Raw genomic sequence first — 14,716 nt, forward strand, 5'->3', positions numbered from 1 at the left:
CAAAGCTTTTTTATATTTGATGCTTAGATCTAAAATCCATCTGATTTTTTTAGTGTGTTGGGAGAAGTCGTGGTTTCTTTTTATCCACATAGCTAGCCAACTGAATCAGCATTATTTATTAAAAACATTGGTGCCTTTATCTCGGTTCAAGTGTGTATGTGTGTGTGCATGTGTGTGTACATATTTCTGAATTTCTGAGTTAAAGATGCTATTTCTTGTGTTTGTTTATCCTTGTTCCAATACAACATTGATTTAAAATGTGAAGTTTCTGTAACCTTGTAGGTCTCAATATTCAATAGAGTGGATCATTTTATTGATACTTCATTCTTGTTCAACATTGCTATGTCTCTTCTTGAACTTTTATAATTTCACATCAAATTTATAATGAGATTCTCAGTTTCTATACATGAAATTTATTCTTGGATTCTGATTTTTACTTTATTGACCCAAAAGAAAAGTTTGAATAGATTTGCCATCTTTACAAAATGCTCATTCTATAAACAAGGTATGTAAGTCCTCCCATTTCATACATCATCCTTGAATGCCGATTTTGTTGAGTGTACACCTGTAATAATAGATCATCCATAGAGATTCTGTTTTTAACATACACAAGTTTTATCAGAAATTATATTTTATTTTCCACTTTAAATCCTAGCCCTTCTTTTTATTCCTGTCACCTTATTGACAGCTAGTTCTTAGGTCACATTGAAAAGAAGTTGTTTTAGGGTAGCACGTTAAAATCATATTCTAACTCTAAAGGAAAACTTTTAAAGTTTTACTATTAATAATAAAAAAAAGTAATGATTTGTTTGACTAGATGAAAAAACTTGTCTTCTATATAAAATTTGATAAATTATTTTATAGTGAATTTATAGTGAATTTTCTTCTTTTGGCAAATCGTACTACAGCTTCGTAGTATCTTATATGGGCTTCCCTGGTGGCTCAGTAAAGAATCCTCCTGCAGGGCAGGAGACCTGGGTTCGATCCTTGGGTTGGGAAGATCCTCTCGAGGAAGGCATGGCAACTCACCCCAGTGTTCTTGCCTGGAGAATCCTCATGGACAGAGGAGCCTGGTGGGCTACAGTCCACAGGGTCGCAGAGAGTTGGACACGGCTTAGTGACTAAGCACGGCACAGTATCTTATATATATCCTTCTGTCCTTTGGTCTGATATCAATATTGCTATTACCAGTCACTATTGGCATGAAGCATGTTTTTTCATCATTTTACCGTCAATCATCTCTTTTGGTTTTGAGTGTATGTGTATGTCTGGTGCATTTGTGTTTAAATGTGTTTGTTGTAAAGGTTTGTATGTGGATTTTCTGTTTTTAATCCAATATGACCATCTCTATCTTTTTTTTTTTTTGACCATCTCTATCTTAATGAATATATTTAATTTGTTTACATTTAATACATTAATGGAAACACTTATGTTATTGTATTTTGGGTTTTCTGAATATCAACCATTTTTTTTCTGTTTCTGTTTTTTCTTGCATTCTACCTTCTTTTTTGATTGATAATGTTTTAATGCTTCATCTGTTTGCACTGTAATTTTGAAAATCATCGATTCCATTGTTTTATGATTCATGATATTTTGAAGTGCTAACATAAAAATGCATGATGTACAGTAATAAATTTAGTATCATTCAGTATTTTGAGCCTCTTCAAGAATTTAGCACTCTTTATTTTTAGTCTCTTTTCCTTCATTTACATTTTTCAAATTTTACTTTTATCCTTTTTAGATATCAAAATAATTATTTCATAGCCCATAAGTTATTAAATATAAGATTATATTTTATTACTTTGTTCACTATTATTTGTATTTGATTCATTCTGAATTCACTTCTACTGTAGTGGGAATACTCTTTATTGGTATGCTAAATAGCTATAGACTCTAAACATTTATAATTTACATGTGAAATAATTTCATTTTGTTCTCATTCATTCAAGAGAGTTCTTGCAGTTATAAAACTCTTGATTGAGAGCTTCTCTGCCTCTTGAGACATTAAACATATTACTTTTTTGTCTTAAGATCTTGCTGATAAGAAATTTACTATTAGTTAAATTGTTGATCATATATAGACACTTTTTTTTTGCTTTTTCAGTTTTTATTTTATTTTTTAATATAAATTTATTTATTTTAATTGGAGGCTAATTAGTTTACAATATTGTATTGGTTTTGTCATACATTGACATGAATCAGCCATGGGTGTACATGTGTTCCCCAGCCTGCCAGGCTCCTTCCTCCATGGGATTCTCCAGACAAGAGTACTGGAGTGGGTTGCCATTTCCTTCTCCAGGGGATCTTCCAAACTCAGGGATCAAACCCGGGTCTCCCGCATTCCAGGAAGACGCTTTAACCTCTGAGCCACCAGGGAAGCCCAATTTGTTATGGTAGCCCTAGGCAACATTTTTTGTAAGAGGAAAAAGATAGGCAAACATCTGTTAATTTATATTTATTGAGAATTTATTTTTAACTCATCTTAATCTCAAAGTTTTGATCTAAAAATTTATTTTATCTTTAATTATTAGAAGGTCTTCAAGTCCTTATGGGTGTATTTACCTTTAGTGTTTTCTTTCAGAATGCATTTTTATCAATTTGAAAATTAAGTCTTTGTTCAATTTGGAACATTTTTTGGTAAAATCTCTTCAAATATTGCTTTTTTTCATCACGTCCCTTATTACCTCTCTGGAAATTTTCTTATTTATGTTTCCCCTCTCAATCTTTATCATGCTTGTAAGTTAAATTTTCAAGAAGGTATTCCTCTGTTTTCTACCTGGCACTAACATAGTGTTACAGGTCAATTTTCCTTCAAATAACAAAAAAGCAAACTCGTAGAAAAAGACATCAGATTTGTAGGACTGAAGGTGAGGAATAGTTGAGGGGGACTTGAATGAAGGTGATCCAGAGGTACAAACTTTTAGTTATAGGGTAAGTAAGTCTTCTAGGAATGTAATGTACATGATGAATATAATTAACACAGCTGTATACTCTATGTGAACATTAATAAGAGAGTTAATCTGAAAATTCTCACAGAAAAAAAATACCTTTATGTCTGTATGAGATGCTGGATGTTCATTTTGCTTATCATGGTCATCAGGTCACAAGGTATGGAAGTCAAATTATGATGCTGTACACCTTAGACTTATAAAGTGTTGCGTGTCAACTGTCATTCAATACAATTAGAAGGCAAAAAATGAATAAAATAAAATATCCAAATGAAGAATCTACCCCTTGCCTATACATGTTAAGGTCTAGGTATATTCTTTTTAATATAAATTTATTTATTTTTAATTGTAGGATAATTGCTTTAAAGTGTTGTGTTGGTTTCTGCCAAACATTGGCATGAATCAGCCATAGGTGTTAAATACAATCTTTCAGTGCATCATTTCCCTCTTCTAATCTCCAGTATTTTATCCTCTTTATTGAGTTTTAAAAAATGAATGACACTACTTATTTCCTGAATGCCTCATAGATTCTTTTTTCATGTGCAGTGACTATTGTACACCTTCATTTTCTTTACTGCTTATAATTTATTGAAACTTTAGTAAATGCAATACTTTCATTGATCTATTGGAGTATTTAATCATGATTACATCAGATTCTTTGTAAGACTGTTCAACACATTCAGTTACATCTTGGGTAAACATAAGATTTCATTGTTTAACTTGTACACCTTTAGCACTAACTGGTTTGTATTTGAATATTGTTTTTTTAATCATATTTTGAGTAGCAGAGTTTTATTAATATTATTCAAAATTAATTTGACTTTTCATCCTATCTTCCCTCTGTTTTGTGATGATGACTTTTTGTTTTTCTTCCTTCTATTTCATAATCTCCTAATAGAGAACCAGATCTCATAAGGGCATTTCAGGCTCTGATAAACCAATGAGAAAGCAAGTGTATCAGATTATTATATACATATGCCTTTAATCCAGCAACTCTATAGCTATATTCAACCTCCTTTCATATTTTTATAAATGGCTCTCTTTTTGTGTTGGGACTTGCCTTTCACCCTTCATCTAGGTCATTTACAAATCTGACAGCTTCCTGAATGTGCAGACTCTGAAGTTTAGACAGAGGCAAGGCATCAGGACCTTTTCAGATTCCCTCTGAGCATTTTCCCAGCCCTGGTCATGTGTGTGGACTTCTAGTTTCCCAGCAGTATCTGGGAGCTATTCAAATCTTCTATTTACCAAATCGTCTTATTTCCAATTCTTCCACTCAGGGTCTTATGTTAATCTATAGTTCACCCCAACGTTTGTTACTTGCCTCATGTGGCAACAGCTGATAGTTCTGCCTTCAAAAGCTTTCAACAATTGCCTCTGGGCAGCCACCTCAGCGGTGGGAGAGTTTTGAATTAATCACAATAAAGGAAGTCCTTTGAGTGCATCCTTCAAGGAGTCACCAGACAGGTCAAATCCAGCATCCAGAATCCTGTGAGTGTGAGGTAATTCTGCTCCTTTTGGTCGTAAGTGTACATCAGAAGTGCAGACTATCTCGTTTAGAAGTGCTCCTGAGCTAGGAGTAGGGCATGGTATCAGGGCAAAGTTAAAATGCTACAGATCTCTCCAGTTGATTTTCAGGATGTTTTCCATATTAAGCGTGTGTGTGGTTGCTATAGCTTTTGATTAGATTCCAGTAAGACCAAAGAGGTTTATTTTGACAGGTTTTTCCATTTTATATGTTGCTTTTCTAGAGAGAGAACTACTTCTAATTCTTCTATTCCATTTTTCTTTTACCTCTGTCCCTCCACAGAGGTAATGTTTCCTTGATGTTCTTACTCAGATATAGATTTAACATGTTGATTTGTAAAGACATGTGACAGGTTTTAATCCCATGCAATTTTTTTAAAGAAGACTCCTTAAATTTTTGTATGGGAATATGAACTGCTCATGGACTAAATTTATCAGTACAATTAAGTAACTAATACTGAGTAGAAAGAAAGGCTAATGAAAGTCAGTAAGTTACAATTTTCTGTCAAAACGCATGGAAATTAGAACCTTTTAACTTCTATCAGTCTATGCCCAGCATGTGTGCTGTTGTTACGTATTTAGTTCAGTCTTATTCTAGGTACCAGAGAACATCACCAATATTCATACCATCAACATCTGCTTAGTTTTACAAACATATGCACTACCTCCTTTGCTCTTTATTTCTTTTTACAATGTGAACATTCTTTCTGGAATCACTTCTTTTCAGCTTGAAATGAAATATTAGAATTTCCTTCAGTAAGAATAGTTCAATCCAGACTGGCTCTGCTCGAGAGTAGTGTTAGTTGTTTTTAATAGATGAGTATGGTGTAGGATATGTAGTATCTCATCTTGCTAGAAACTGAAGTCTAAATCTCAGAGTTTGTAAACTGCATCTTTCAAATTTGTACCTTTGGTTTTTAACTTTCCACTTCAAAAATGGGGAATTTTGTTTTCTTATGATTTTTCATACTTCTCTGCTAACAGCTGATTTTTTTTTTTGGTTTCTGTAATGCTATTTTTACATTGTAAGAGAAAGAAAGTGAAAGTGCTAGTCACTCACTTGTGTCCGACTCTTGGCGATCCCATGGACTGTAGCCCACCAGGCCCCTCTGTCCATGGAATTCTCCAGGAAAGAATACTGGAGTGGGTTACCACTCCCTTCTCCAGGGGATTGTCCCAACCCAGGTTCGAACCCAGACCTCCTGCATTGCAGGCAGATTCTTTACAGTCTGAAGCACCAGGATTTTTTAATTTATGTTCTGTTTATCCACCATCACGCTCATAATTTTGACTGTTTCTTCTCTATTTAAATGAATAATGTTGTACAATAGTCCTGCTGTCACAGTTTATGTGTAGATCTGTAATTTAGAACGGACTGATAAATAATTTTTCAGAATATCTAATAGGGCATATTTTATAAATTCCTGTGTATATAAAAATTACATATATGTGTATATACATATTTATTTAATAACTACTATTGTAATCATATTACTAAGTGTATTAGAGTAATGACTACCCCCACCCCAGCTCCTAGAGCTTCTGACTGCTGGGCTGTGGCAGCTGTCTTCCATTCCTCAGCAGTTTTCTTGACATCAGTTTCCAGTGTGGTTGAGTGGTGGTCCTTCTCAGCCAATAGACCAACTCTATTATTTTGAGATTAACCTGGCTACAGGCTTCATATACAGACATTTCTTCTGAATAAGGCTCTGACATGGCCCGCAAAACAAAAGGACCTTATAACCTAATAGATAAATATACTGATAAAGTAATGACTGATTCTGGAAAACAGAATTCGGGTAACAGTTATAGTAAACTCTTTGCTGAAACAGTGTAAGAGCTTTTAATATAGTTATTTCTTACTAAATCTCTTCTATGCTATCATCTAATATGGATAATTATTAGACTCAAGATTACTGTTCTGATAGAAAATTTGTCCTACGACAAAATAGGATAGAGTGAGTGCCAATCCACTGGCTAGAGTTAAAGGAATATTTTAAAGCTCCCTAGCTCAGTTACTGAGCTGCCCCTGTAAAGAATAGCATATCCATTGTTTCAGTTCAGTTCAGTTCAGTTCAATTGCTCAGTCGTGTCCGACTCTTTGCGACCCCATGAATTGCAGCACGCCAGGCCTCCCTGTCCACCACCAACTCCCGGAGTTTACTCAGACTCATGCCCATTGAGTCGGTGATGTCATCCAGCAATCTCATCCTCTGTCACCCGCTTCTCCTCCTGCCCCCAATCCCTCCCAGCATCAGGGTCTTTTCCAATGAGTCAACTCTTCACATGAGGTGGCCAAAATACTGGAGTTTCAGCTTCAGCATCAGTCCTTCCAATGAACACCCAGGACTGATCTCCTTTAGGATGGACTGGTTGGATCTCTTTGCAGTCCAAGGGACTCTCAAGATTGTCTTCTCCAACACCACAGTTCAAAAGCATCAATTTTTCAGTGCTCAGCTTTCCTCACAGTCCAACTCTCACATCCATACATGACCACTGGAAAAACCATAGCCTTGACCAGACGGACCTTTGTTGGCAAAGTAATGTCTCTGCTTTTTAATATGCTATCTAGGTTGGTCATAACTTTCCTTCCAAGGAGTAAGTGTCTTTTAATTTCATGGCTGCAGTCACCATCCGCAGTAATTTTGGAGCCCCCAAAAATGAAGTATGACACCGCTTCCACTGTCTCCCCATCTATTACCCATGAGGTGATGGGACCAGATGCCATGATCTTAGTTTTCTGAATGTTAAGTTTAAAGCCAGCTTTTTCACTCTCCTCTTTCACTTTCATCAAGAGGCTTTTAGTTCCTCTTCATTCTTGCCATAAGGGTGGTGTCATCTGCATATCTGAGGTTATTGATATTTCTCCTGGAAATCTTGATTCCAGCTTGTGCTTCTTCCAGCCCAGCGTTTCTCATGATGTACTCTGCATATAAGTTAAATAAGTAGGGTGACAATATACAGCCTTGACATACTCCTTTTCCTATTTGGAACCAGTCTGTTGTTCCATGTCCAGTTCTAACTGTTGCTTCCTGACCTGCATACAGGTTTCTCAAGAGGCAGGTCAGGTGGTCTGGTATTCCCATTTCTTTCAGAATTGTCCACAGTTTATTGTGATCCACACAGTCGAAGGCTTTCGCATAGTCAATAAAGCAGAAATAGATGTTTTTCTGGAACTCACTTGCTTTTTCGATGATCCAGCGGACGTTGGCAATTTGATCTCTGGTTCCTCAGCCTTTTCTAAAACCAGCTTGAACATCTGGAGGTTCTTGGTTCACGTATTGCTGAAGCCTGGCTTGGAGAATTTTGAGCATTACTTTACTAGCGTGTGAGATGAGTGCAATTGTGCGGCAGTATGAGCATTCTTTGTCATTGCCTTTCTTAGGGATTGGAATGAAAACAGACCTTTTCCAGTCCTGTGGCCACTGCTGAGTTTTCCAAATTTGCTGGCATATTGAGTGCAGCACTTTCACAGCATCATCTTTCAGGATTCATAGTGATGCTTTCTAAGGCCCACTCTACTTCACATTCCAGGATGTCTGGCTCTAGGTCAGTGATCACACCATTGTGATTATCTGGGTTGTGAAGATCTTTTTTGTACAGTTCTTCTGTGTATTCTAGCCACCTCTTCTTAATATCTTCTGCTTCTGTTAGATCCATACCATTTCTGTCCTTTATCGAACCCATCTTTGCCTGAAATGTTCCCTTGGTATCTCTAATTTTCTTGAAGAGATCTCTAGTCTTTCCCATTCTGTTGTTTTCCTCTATTTCTTTGCATTGATCACTGAGGAAGGCTTTCTTTTCTCTCCTGGCTATTCTTTGGAACTCTGCATTCAAATGGGAATATCTTTCCTTTTCTCCTTTGCTTTTTGCTTCTCTTCTTTTCACAGCTATTTGTAAGGCCTCCTCAGACAACCATTTTGCCTTTTTGCATTCTTTTCCTTTTGGGTGGTCTTGATCCCTATCTCCTGTACAAAGTCACGAACCTCCATCCATAGTTCATCAGGCACTCTGTCTATCAGATCTAGTCCCTTAAATCTATTTCTCACTTCCACTGTGTAGTCATAAGGGATTTGATTTAGGTCATACCTGAATGGTCTAGTGGTTTTCCCTACTTTCTTCAGTTTAAGTCTGAATTTGGCAATAAGGAGTTCTTATTGATCTGAGCCACAGTCAGCTCCCAGTCTTGTTTTTGCTGACTGTATAGAGCTTCTCCATCTTTGGCTGCAAAGAATATAATCAATCCATTGTTTACTGAGCTGCTATTATTTTAATAACTCTATTGGAAAGAAAAAATTTTATTTAGGCTATTTTAAACTACATAAGTAAACAGAAAGATAGATAAATAGCTAGGTACATGGAAGAAATAAAGAATGAAAGGGAAGCATGGAAGGATAGAAGGGAGGGAAGGAAGGAATAGATTTGACCAAGAGTTTCCATGTCCTGGAAATTAGTATGAGAAAAGAAAATATACATAAAATATATGTATAAAACTTAGTCACCATAGCAGTATAATCCACACAACCTAGTTAGAAGGTGATATACTAAATAAAATGTTCATATGGAACAAAATAGTGTAGAGATGTTTAAAGTATATTGCAAAGAAATAATTGCTATGAAAAATGTACATGGTGTTATTCTAAATGCAGGAAGTAGATATACAGTATTGTTCATATAATTTTAAATATAAAGGTGAAAATATATGTATAGTGAATAAAGGAAAATTGTTTATAGAAATTAACAATCATCAGGTTTCAATATATATTTCACATAAATATTTTCTTTTTAATGTTTTATGAATTTTTATGCTTCTCTAAGATACTTAGAAAGCTTGATGTTATGAGGTAGATGTCTCTTTACCCACAAAGTAAACCAGATCATTGAAATGTTACTATATAAGTCTAAAATTTCTGGAAGACTACAATTCCCTGAAAACAAAGAAAGTAAAAAACGGTTAGCAAGATAATTTATATGATTTGAGATACTAAATCTACATTGCCAAAAAAACTACTGTATAAGATTGAGATCATTCTTTATGTTGTAATGTTAATTTAGTAAAATAGATTTTGTTCTCAAAAAGAAGTTAGTAAATGTGTTAAGATTAATCAAGTCAAGGTAAGAATCCATTATCCACTTAGCAATCTATATACTGTCCCAAATTACATTTATTCCTATTACATGGGGATGGATATTAGAAATGTGGCAAAAGTGATGATAAAAAATTACTATTAAACACCCAATATAAACAGATATTTTTAAATTATTCTTCAATAAAAGAAGACATATTTTGAGTGAAATAATTGATTCCAAGCTGAAGTGGGAAATGTACAAGATGAGTGTAGGATAGCTTGTTAAGCCAGAAGAAAGAAAGTACTTAAAATGTTATGGATTAAAAACTTTATAATGGAAATAACATGGAGGCACCACCTTAGCCAATGATCCACATTAACATCAACGTTATTGGGACAAATTATCATTATCTGTGTATTAATGGAGAGCATTAAGAAGGATAATTTTTTTTCTGCTAAAACAAATGTTTAATCTGAATTAGAACATGGACGATAAACGGAAAAATGCATTGGGAAACCCTTTACAAAACAAGACCTCATACTCCTCAAAAATATCAACATCAAGGCAAGAAATGCAAACTATTTAAAATTAGAGGAAATGACTAGTATATGTGATGTTCAATTTGAACCTTAGACTACAAGGGCAGGAAATGCTGTATTTAGAGTAGTGAATTATCTTAATGTTACATCTCCTGTTTTTGGTAATTATACTGAGAATACATTAGCAAGTATACATGTTATAGAGAAAATATTCCAAAGGGTTTAAATGTAAATTGCCAATAGGTGAATATGGTTTCCCTTTAGTCTTAGGTGGTCTCCAGAAAATTAACACTATATGCACACAGAGAAGAAAAATGATAAGGCAAAACTGAAAAAACAATTTGGTAAAATCTGTATAGTAGTATAGTTTATAGTCCCTGATACTTATCTGAAATTTTGGATTGCTTCACAATTAAAAAAAAAAAAAAGGTGAAGAAACTTAGAAAACAAATCAGTAATGCAGGGACAAGCATACCGGCTTCCTCTTCATTCCCTTCAGATAAATAACTCCTATTTTCATTGTTACCCAGCTGTGACCCTTCCATCACACTTCAGTCCCTGACGTACTGTCTTTAGGAATGGTGGGCAATCAATCATGGATTGCAGAGTTCATCCTGGTAGGATTCCAGCTCAGTGAAGACATGGAATTGGTCCTGTTTGGTATCTTCTCCCTGTTATATACCTTCAACCTGCTGGCAAATGGCATGATCCTGGGTCTCATCTGCCTCGACCCTAGACTGCACACACCCATGTACTACTTCCTGTCTCATCTGGCCATCATTGACATATCCTATGCCTCTAGCAATTTGCCCAATTTGCTGGTAAATCTAGTGAAGCACAACAAAAACATCTCCTTTGTCTTATGTACTTTGCAGATGATTTTTAATTTGACTTTTGCTTCAATAGAGTGTTTGATTTTGGTAGTGATGTCCTATGACAGGTTTGTGGCCATCTGCCACCCCCTGCAGTACATGGCCATCATGAACTGGAGGGTGTGCACATTCCTGGCCATCGTTTGCTGGGCGTGTGGATTGTGCCTGGCCACAGTCCAAGTAAGTCTGTTTCTAAGGCTGCCCTTCTGTGGGCCCCAGAAGGTGAACCACTTCTTCTGTGAAATTCAGTCTGTCCTCAGAGTGACGTGTGGTGACATCTGGATCAATGAAATGTTCCTCTTTGCTGATGGCGTGTTTATTTTAGTTGGGCCTCTTTCCCTGATGCTGGTCTCCTATGTGCGCATCCTCTGGGCCATCCTGAAGATCCAGTCAAAGGAGGGCCGCAAGAAAGCCTTCTCCACCTGCTCCTCCCACCTCTGTGTGGTTGGGTTCTACTTTGGCATAGCCATGATGGTGTACTTGGCCCCTGACGGTAATCACCAAGAGGAACAGAAGAAAATCCTTTTCCTGTTTTACACTCTATTCAACCCATTGCTGAACCCTCTTGTCTACAGTGTAAGGAATGCTCAAGTGAAGGCTGCCTTCCACAGAGTAATGCAGAAAAAGAGGACAGTGTGAGGGAGAGTATAGTTTTGGTTCAGTTTATATTTCCAACAATGAGATGTGATTGCTGGTATAAAAAATTCAACCTCCAACTAATAAAAATAAATGGGAAAAAAAATTCAAGAAAATTTCCCAAGAAGAAGCATGATTTCATGACAATTACTCAAGACGAACATTGATATGATGGCAGAATACGAATCCCTAAGCCATTGTTCTTCCATGGAGACGAGAATATATAGACCATATTTCCTTTCTGAAAATAACGTAAGTCAGATAATAGGTGTCAGCACTCCAGACAAGCACAACGCCAAGAAGAGATACAGTAAGTGAAGTGTTTAGGCAAATTTATGACATTTTACCTCCCATAGCTACCTCCTGTTTCTGCCACCATGTGTTCGGATCAGGAGAAAATTCCCAACTCTCATCTCTTCATCAAAAGGGAAAAAGAAAAATGGACAATGTAGACTATTTTGTAGCATTTCAGAGAGTGGCCTGAAGGTTTGTTAGTTGTCTCACTTGTTTCAGAGCACTGATGAGAATGGCAATTTGGATTCTTTGTAGGGGCCACTGAGAAACATCGCAAGCATTCCAACTTTTTATAGCTATATAGAGATTGTAGCATGTCAGACAAACACCAGGAGAACAAGTCGTACAGGCTTTGAAAAAAAAAAAAAAAATGGGACAAACCTCTTTATCCGAGAAAATACATGAACTAATTCAGAGAAGCTGCATCTCCAGACAAGGATAGGCAGGCCCCAGAATCTCTAGGAGAGCTTATTGCTGAAGATTTTCCCCTTCTCAAAGTCAGTATAGACTGGGAGAAGTAGCTGTTTTCCAAACACCCATGTCTCAGCTAAAGTTCACAAGGTACACAGTGAAACAGGGAAAACATGAACCAATTAAAGGAGCAAACTAAATCTCAAGAAACTATCCCTAAAGAAATGTAGATATGAGTTACCTGGCAAAAATCCAGTATCATCGTTTTGACAATATTGAATAACCTAAAAAATACATAGGGACAACAAAATAAAGAAAATGATACATGAACAAAATGAAAATGTCACAAAGAGATAAAAACTACAAGAAGAACCAAACATAAATTCTGGGACTGAGTTGGAAAATGGATTAGAAGGGTTCAAGAGAGAAATTAAGAACTGGTTGGAGACTGATGAAAACAAGACACAACATGCCAAAAATGTGTTGCTGCAAAAAGCAGTACTAAGAAGTTAGTGTTCAGTAACATATACTCATGCATTTAAAAAGAGAAAAGATTGAAAATCAACACCCTCACTTTATATCTGAACTAGAAATAGAAGAAAAATCAGCCCCAATGTGGCAGAAATAAGGAAGCAATAAATACTGGAACATATATAAGCAAAGTAAAAACAGCCAATTGGTAGAAAAAGAAGTCAATGAAACTAAGAAATGGTATCCTGAGAAGTTCAAAATTTTGGCAAACCCTTATCTAAACTGAAAGAAAAAGAGATATATATATAGTATACTCAGATACTAGAAACATGAAGTAAAATAGTGGTTACAAGCAACTAGGAGACAAGAATGAGAAGTTCCTTAATTGGTACAGGGTCTCAGTTTAAGGTGAAAAATTTCTGGAGATGGATATTGATGATGGCTACATGCACTGTTATTGACAATATCACTGAAATGTACATTTAAAATTGTTCGAAGACAAGTTCAAGATGGAACAGTGATAAGACCCAGAGCTTATCTCCCATGAACATACCAAAGCTAAGTTCAGTTCAGTTCAGTTCAGTCGCTCAGTCATGTCTGACTCTTTGTGACCCCATGAATCGCAGCACACCAGGCCTCCCTGTCCATCACCAACTCCTGGAGTTTACTCAAACTCATGTCTATTGAGTCAGTGATGCCATTCAGCCATCTCATCCTTGGTCGTCCCCTTCTCCTCCTGCCCCCAATCCCTCCCAGCATCAGGGTCTTTTCCAATGAGTCAACTCTTCACATGAGGTGGCCAAAGTACTGGAGTTTTAGCTTCAGCATCAGTCCTTCCAATGAACACCCAGGACTGATCTCCTTTAGGATGGACTGGTTGGATCTCCTTGCAGTCCAAGCGACTCTCAATAATCTTCTCCAAGACCACAATTCAAAAGCATCAATTCTTTGGCACTCAGTTTTCTTCACAGTCCAACTCTCACATCCATACATGACCACTGGAAAAACCATAGCCTTGACTAGATGGACCTTTGTTGGCAAAGTAATGTCTCTGCTTTTTAATATGCTATCTAGGTTGGTCATAACGTTCCTTCCAAGAAGTAAGTGTCTTTTAATTTCATGGCTGCAATCACCATCTGCAGTGATTTTGGAGTCCCCCAAAATAAAGTCTGACACTGTTTCCACTGTTTCCCCATCTATTTCACATGAAGTAATGGGACCAGATGATGCTGTAAAGAGCAATATTGCATAGGAACTTGGAATGTTAGGTCCATGAATCAAGGCAAATTGGAAGTGGTCAAACAGGAGATGGCAAGAGTGTATGTCGACTTTCTAGGAATCAGTGAACTAAAATGGACTGGAATGTGTGAATTTAACTCAGATGACTATTATATCAACTACTGTGGGCAGGAATCCCTTAGAAGAAATGGAATAGCCATCATGGTCAACAAAACAGTCTGAAATGCAGTACTTGGATGCAATCTCAAAAACAACAGAATGATCTCTGTTCATTTCCAAGGCAAACCATTCAATATCATGATAATCCAAGTCTATGCCCCAACCAGTAATGCTGAAGAAGCTGAAGTTGAATGGTTCTATAAAGACCTACAAGACCTTTTAGAACTAACACCCAAAAAAGATGTCCTTTTCACTATAGGGTACTGGAATGCAAAAGTAGGAAGTCAAGAAACACTTGGAGTAACAGGCAAATTTGGCCTTGGAGTACAGAATGAAGCAGGGCAAAGGCTAATAGAGTTTTGCCAAGAGAATGCACTGGTCATAGCAAACACCCTCTTCCAACAACATAAGAGAAGACTCTACTCTTGGACATCACCAGATGGTCAACACCAAAATCAGATTGAATATAGTGTTTGCAGCCAAAGATGGAGAAGCTCTATACAGTCAGCAAAAACAAGACAAGGAGCTGACTGTGGCTAAGATCATGAAC

The 14,716-nt window shown here is 36.5% G+C and overlaps 1 protein-coding gene across 1 annotated transcript; it reads left to right on the top strand.

Moving 5' to 3' along the window:
• Positions 1-10,662: 10,662 nt before the first annotated feature.
• LOC133072952 (olfactory receptor 2A2-like) lies at positions 10,663-11,595 on the top strand. Its single transcript, XM_061166491.1, has one exon. The coding sequence runs from the start codon at positions 10,663-10,665 to the stop codon at positions 11,593-11,595; it is 933 nt and encodes a 310-aa protein (XP_061022474.1).
• Positions 11,596-14,716: the final 3,121 nt, after the last annotated feature.

This window comes from Dama dama, chromosome 18 (assembly GCF_033118175.1).
Source record: "Dama dama isolate Ldn47 chromosome 18, ASM3311817v1, whole genome shotgun sequence".
Classification (NCBI taxonomy): domain Eukaryota; kingdom Metazoa; phylum Chordata; class Mammalia; order Artiodactyla; family Cervidae; genus Dama; species Dama dama.

Bases quoted from the DNA above. Each gene is read 5' to 3' on its own strand.
- LOC133072952 (XM_061166491.1), top strand. From the start codon at position 10,663: ATGGTGGGCAATCAATCATGGATTGCAGAGTTCATCCTGGTAGGATTC.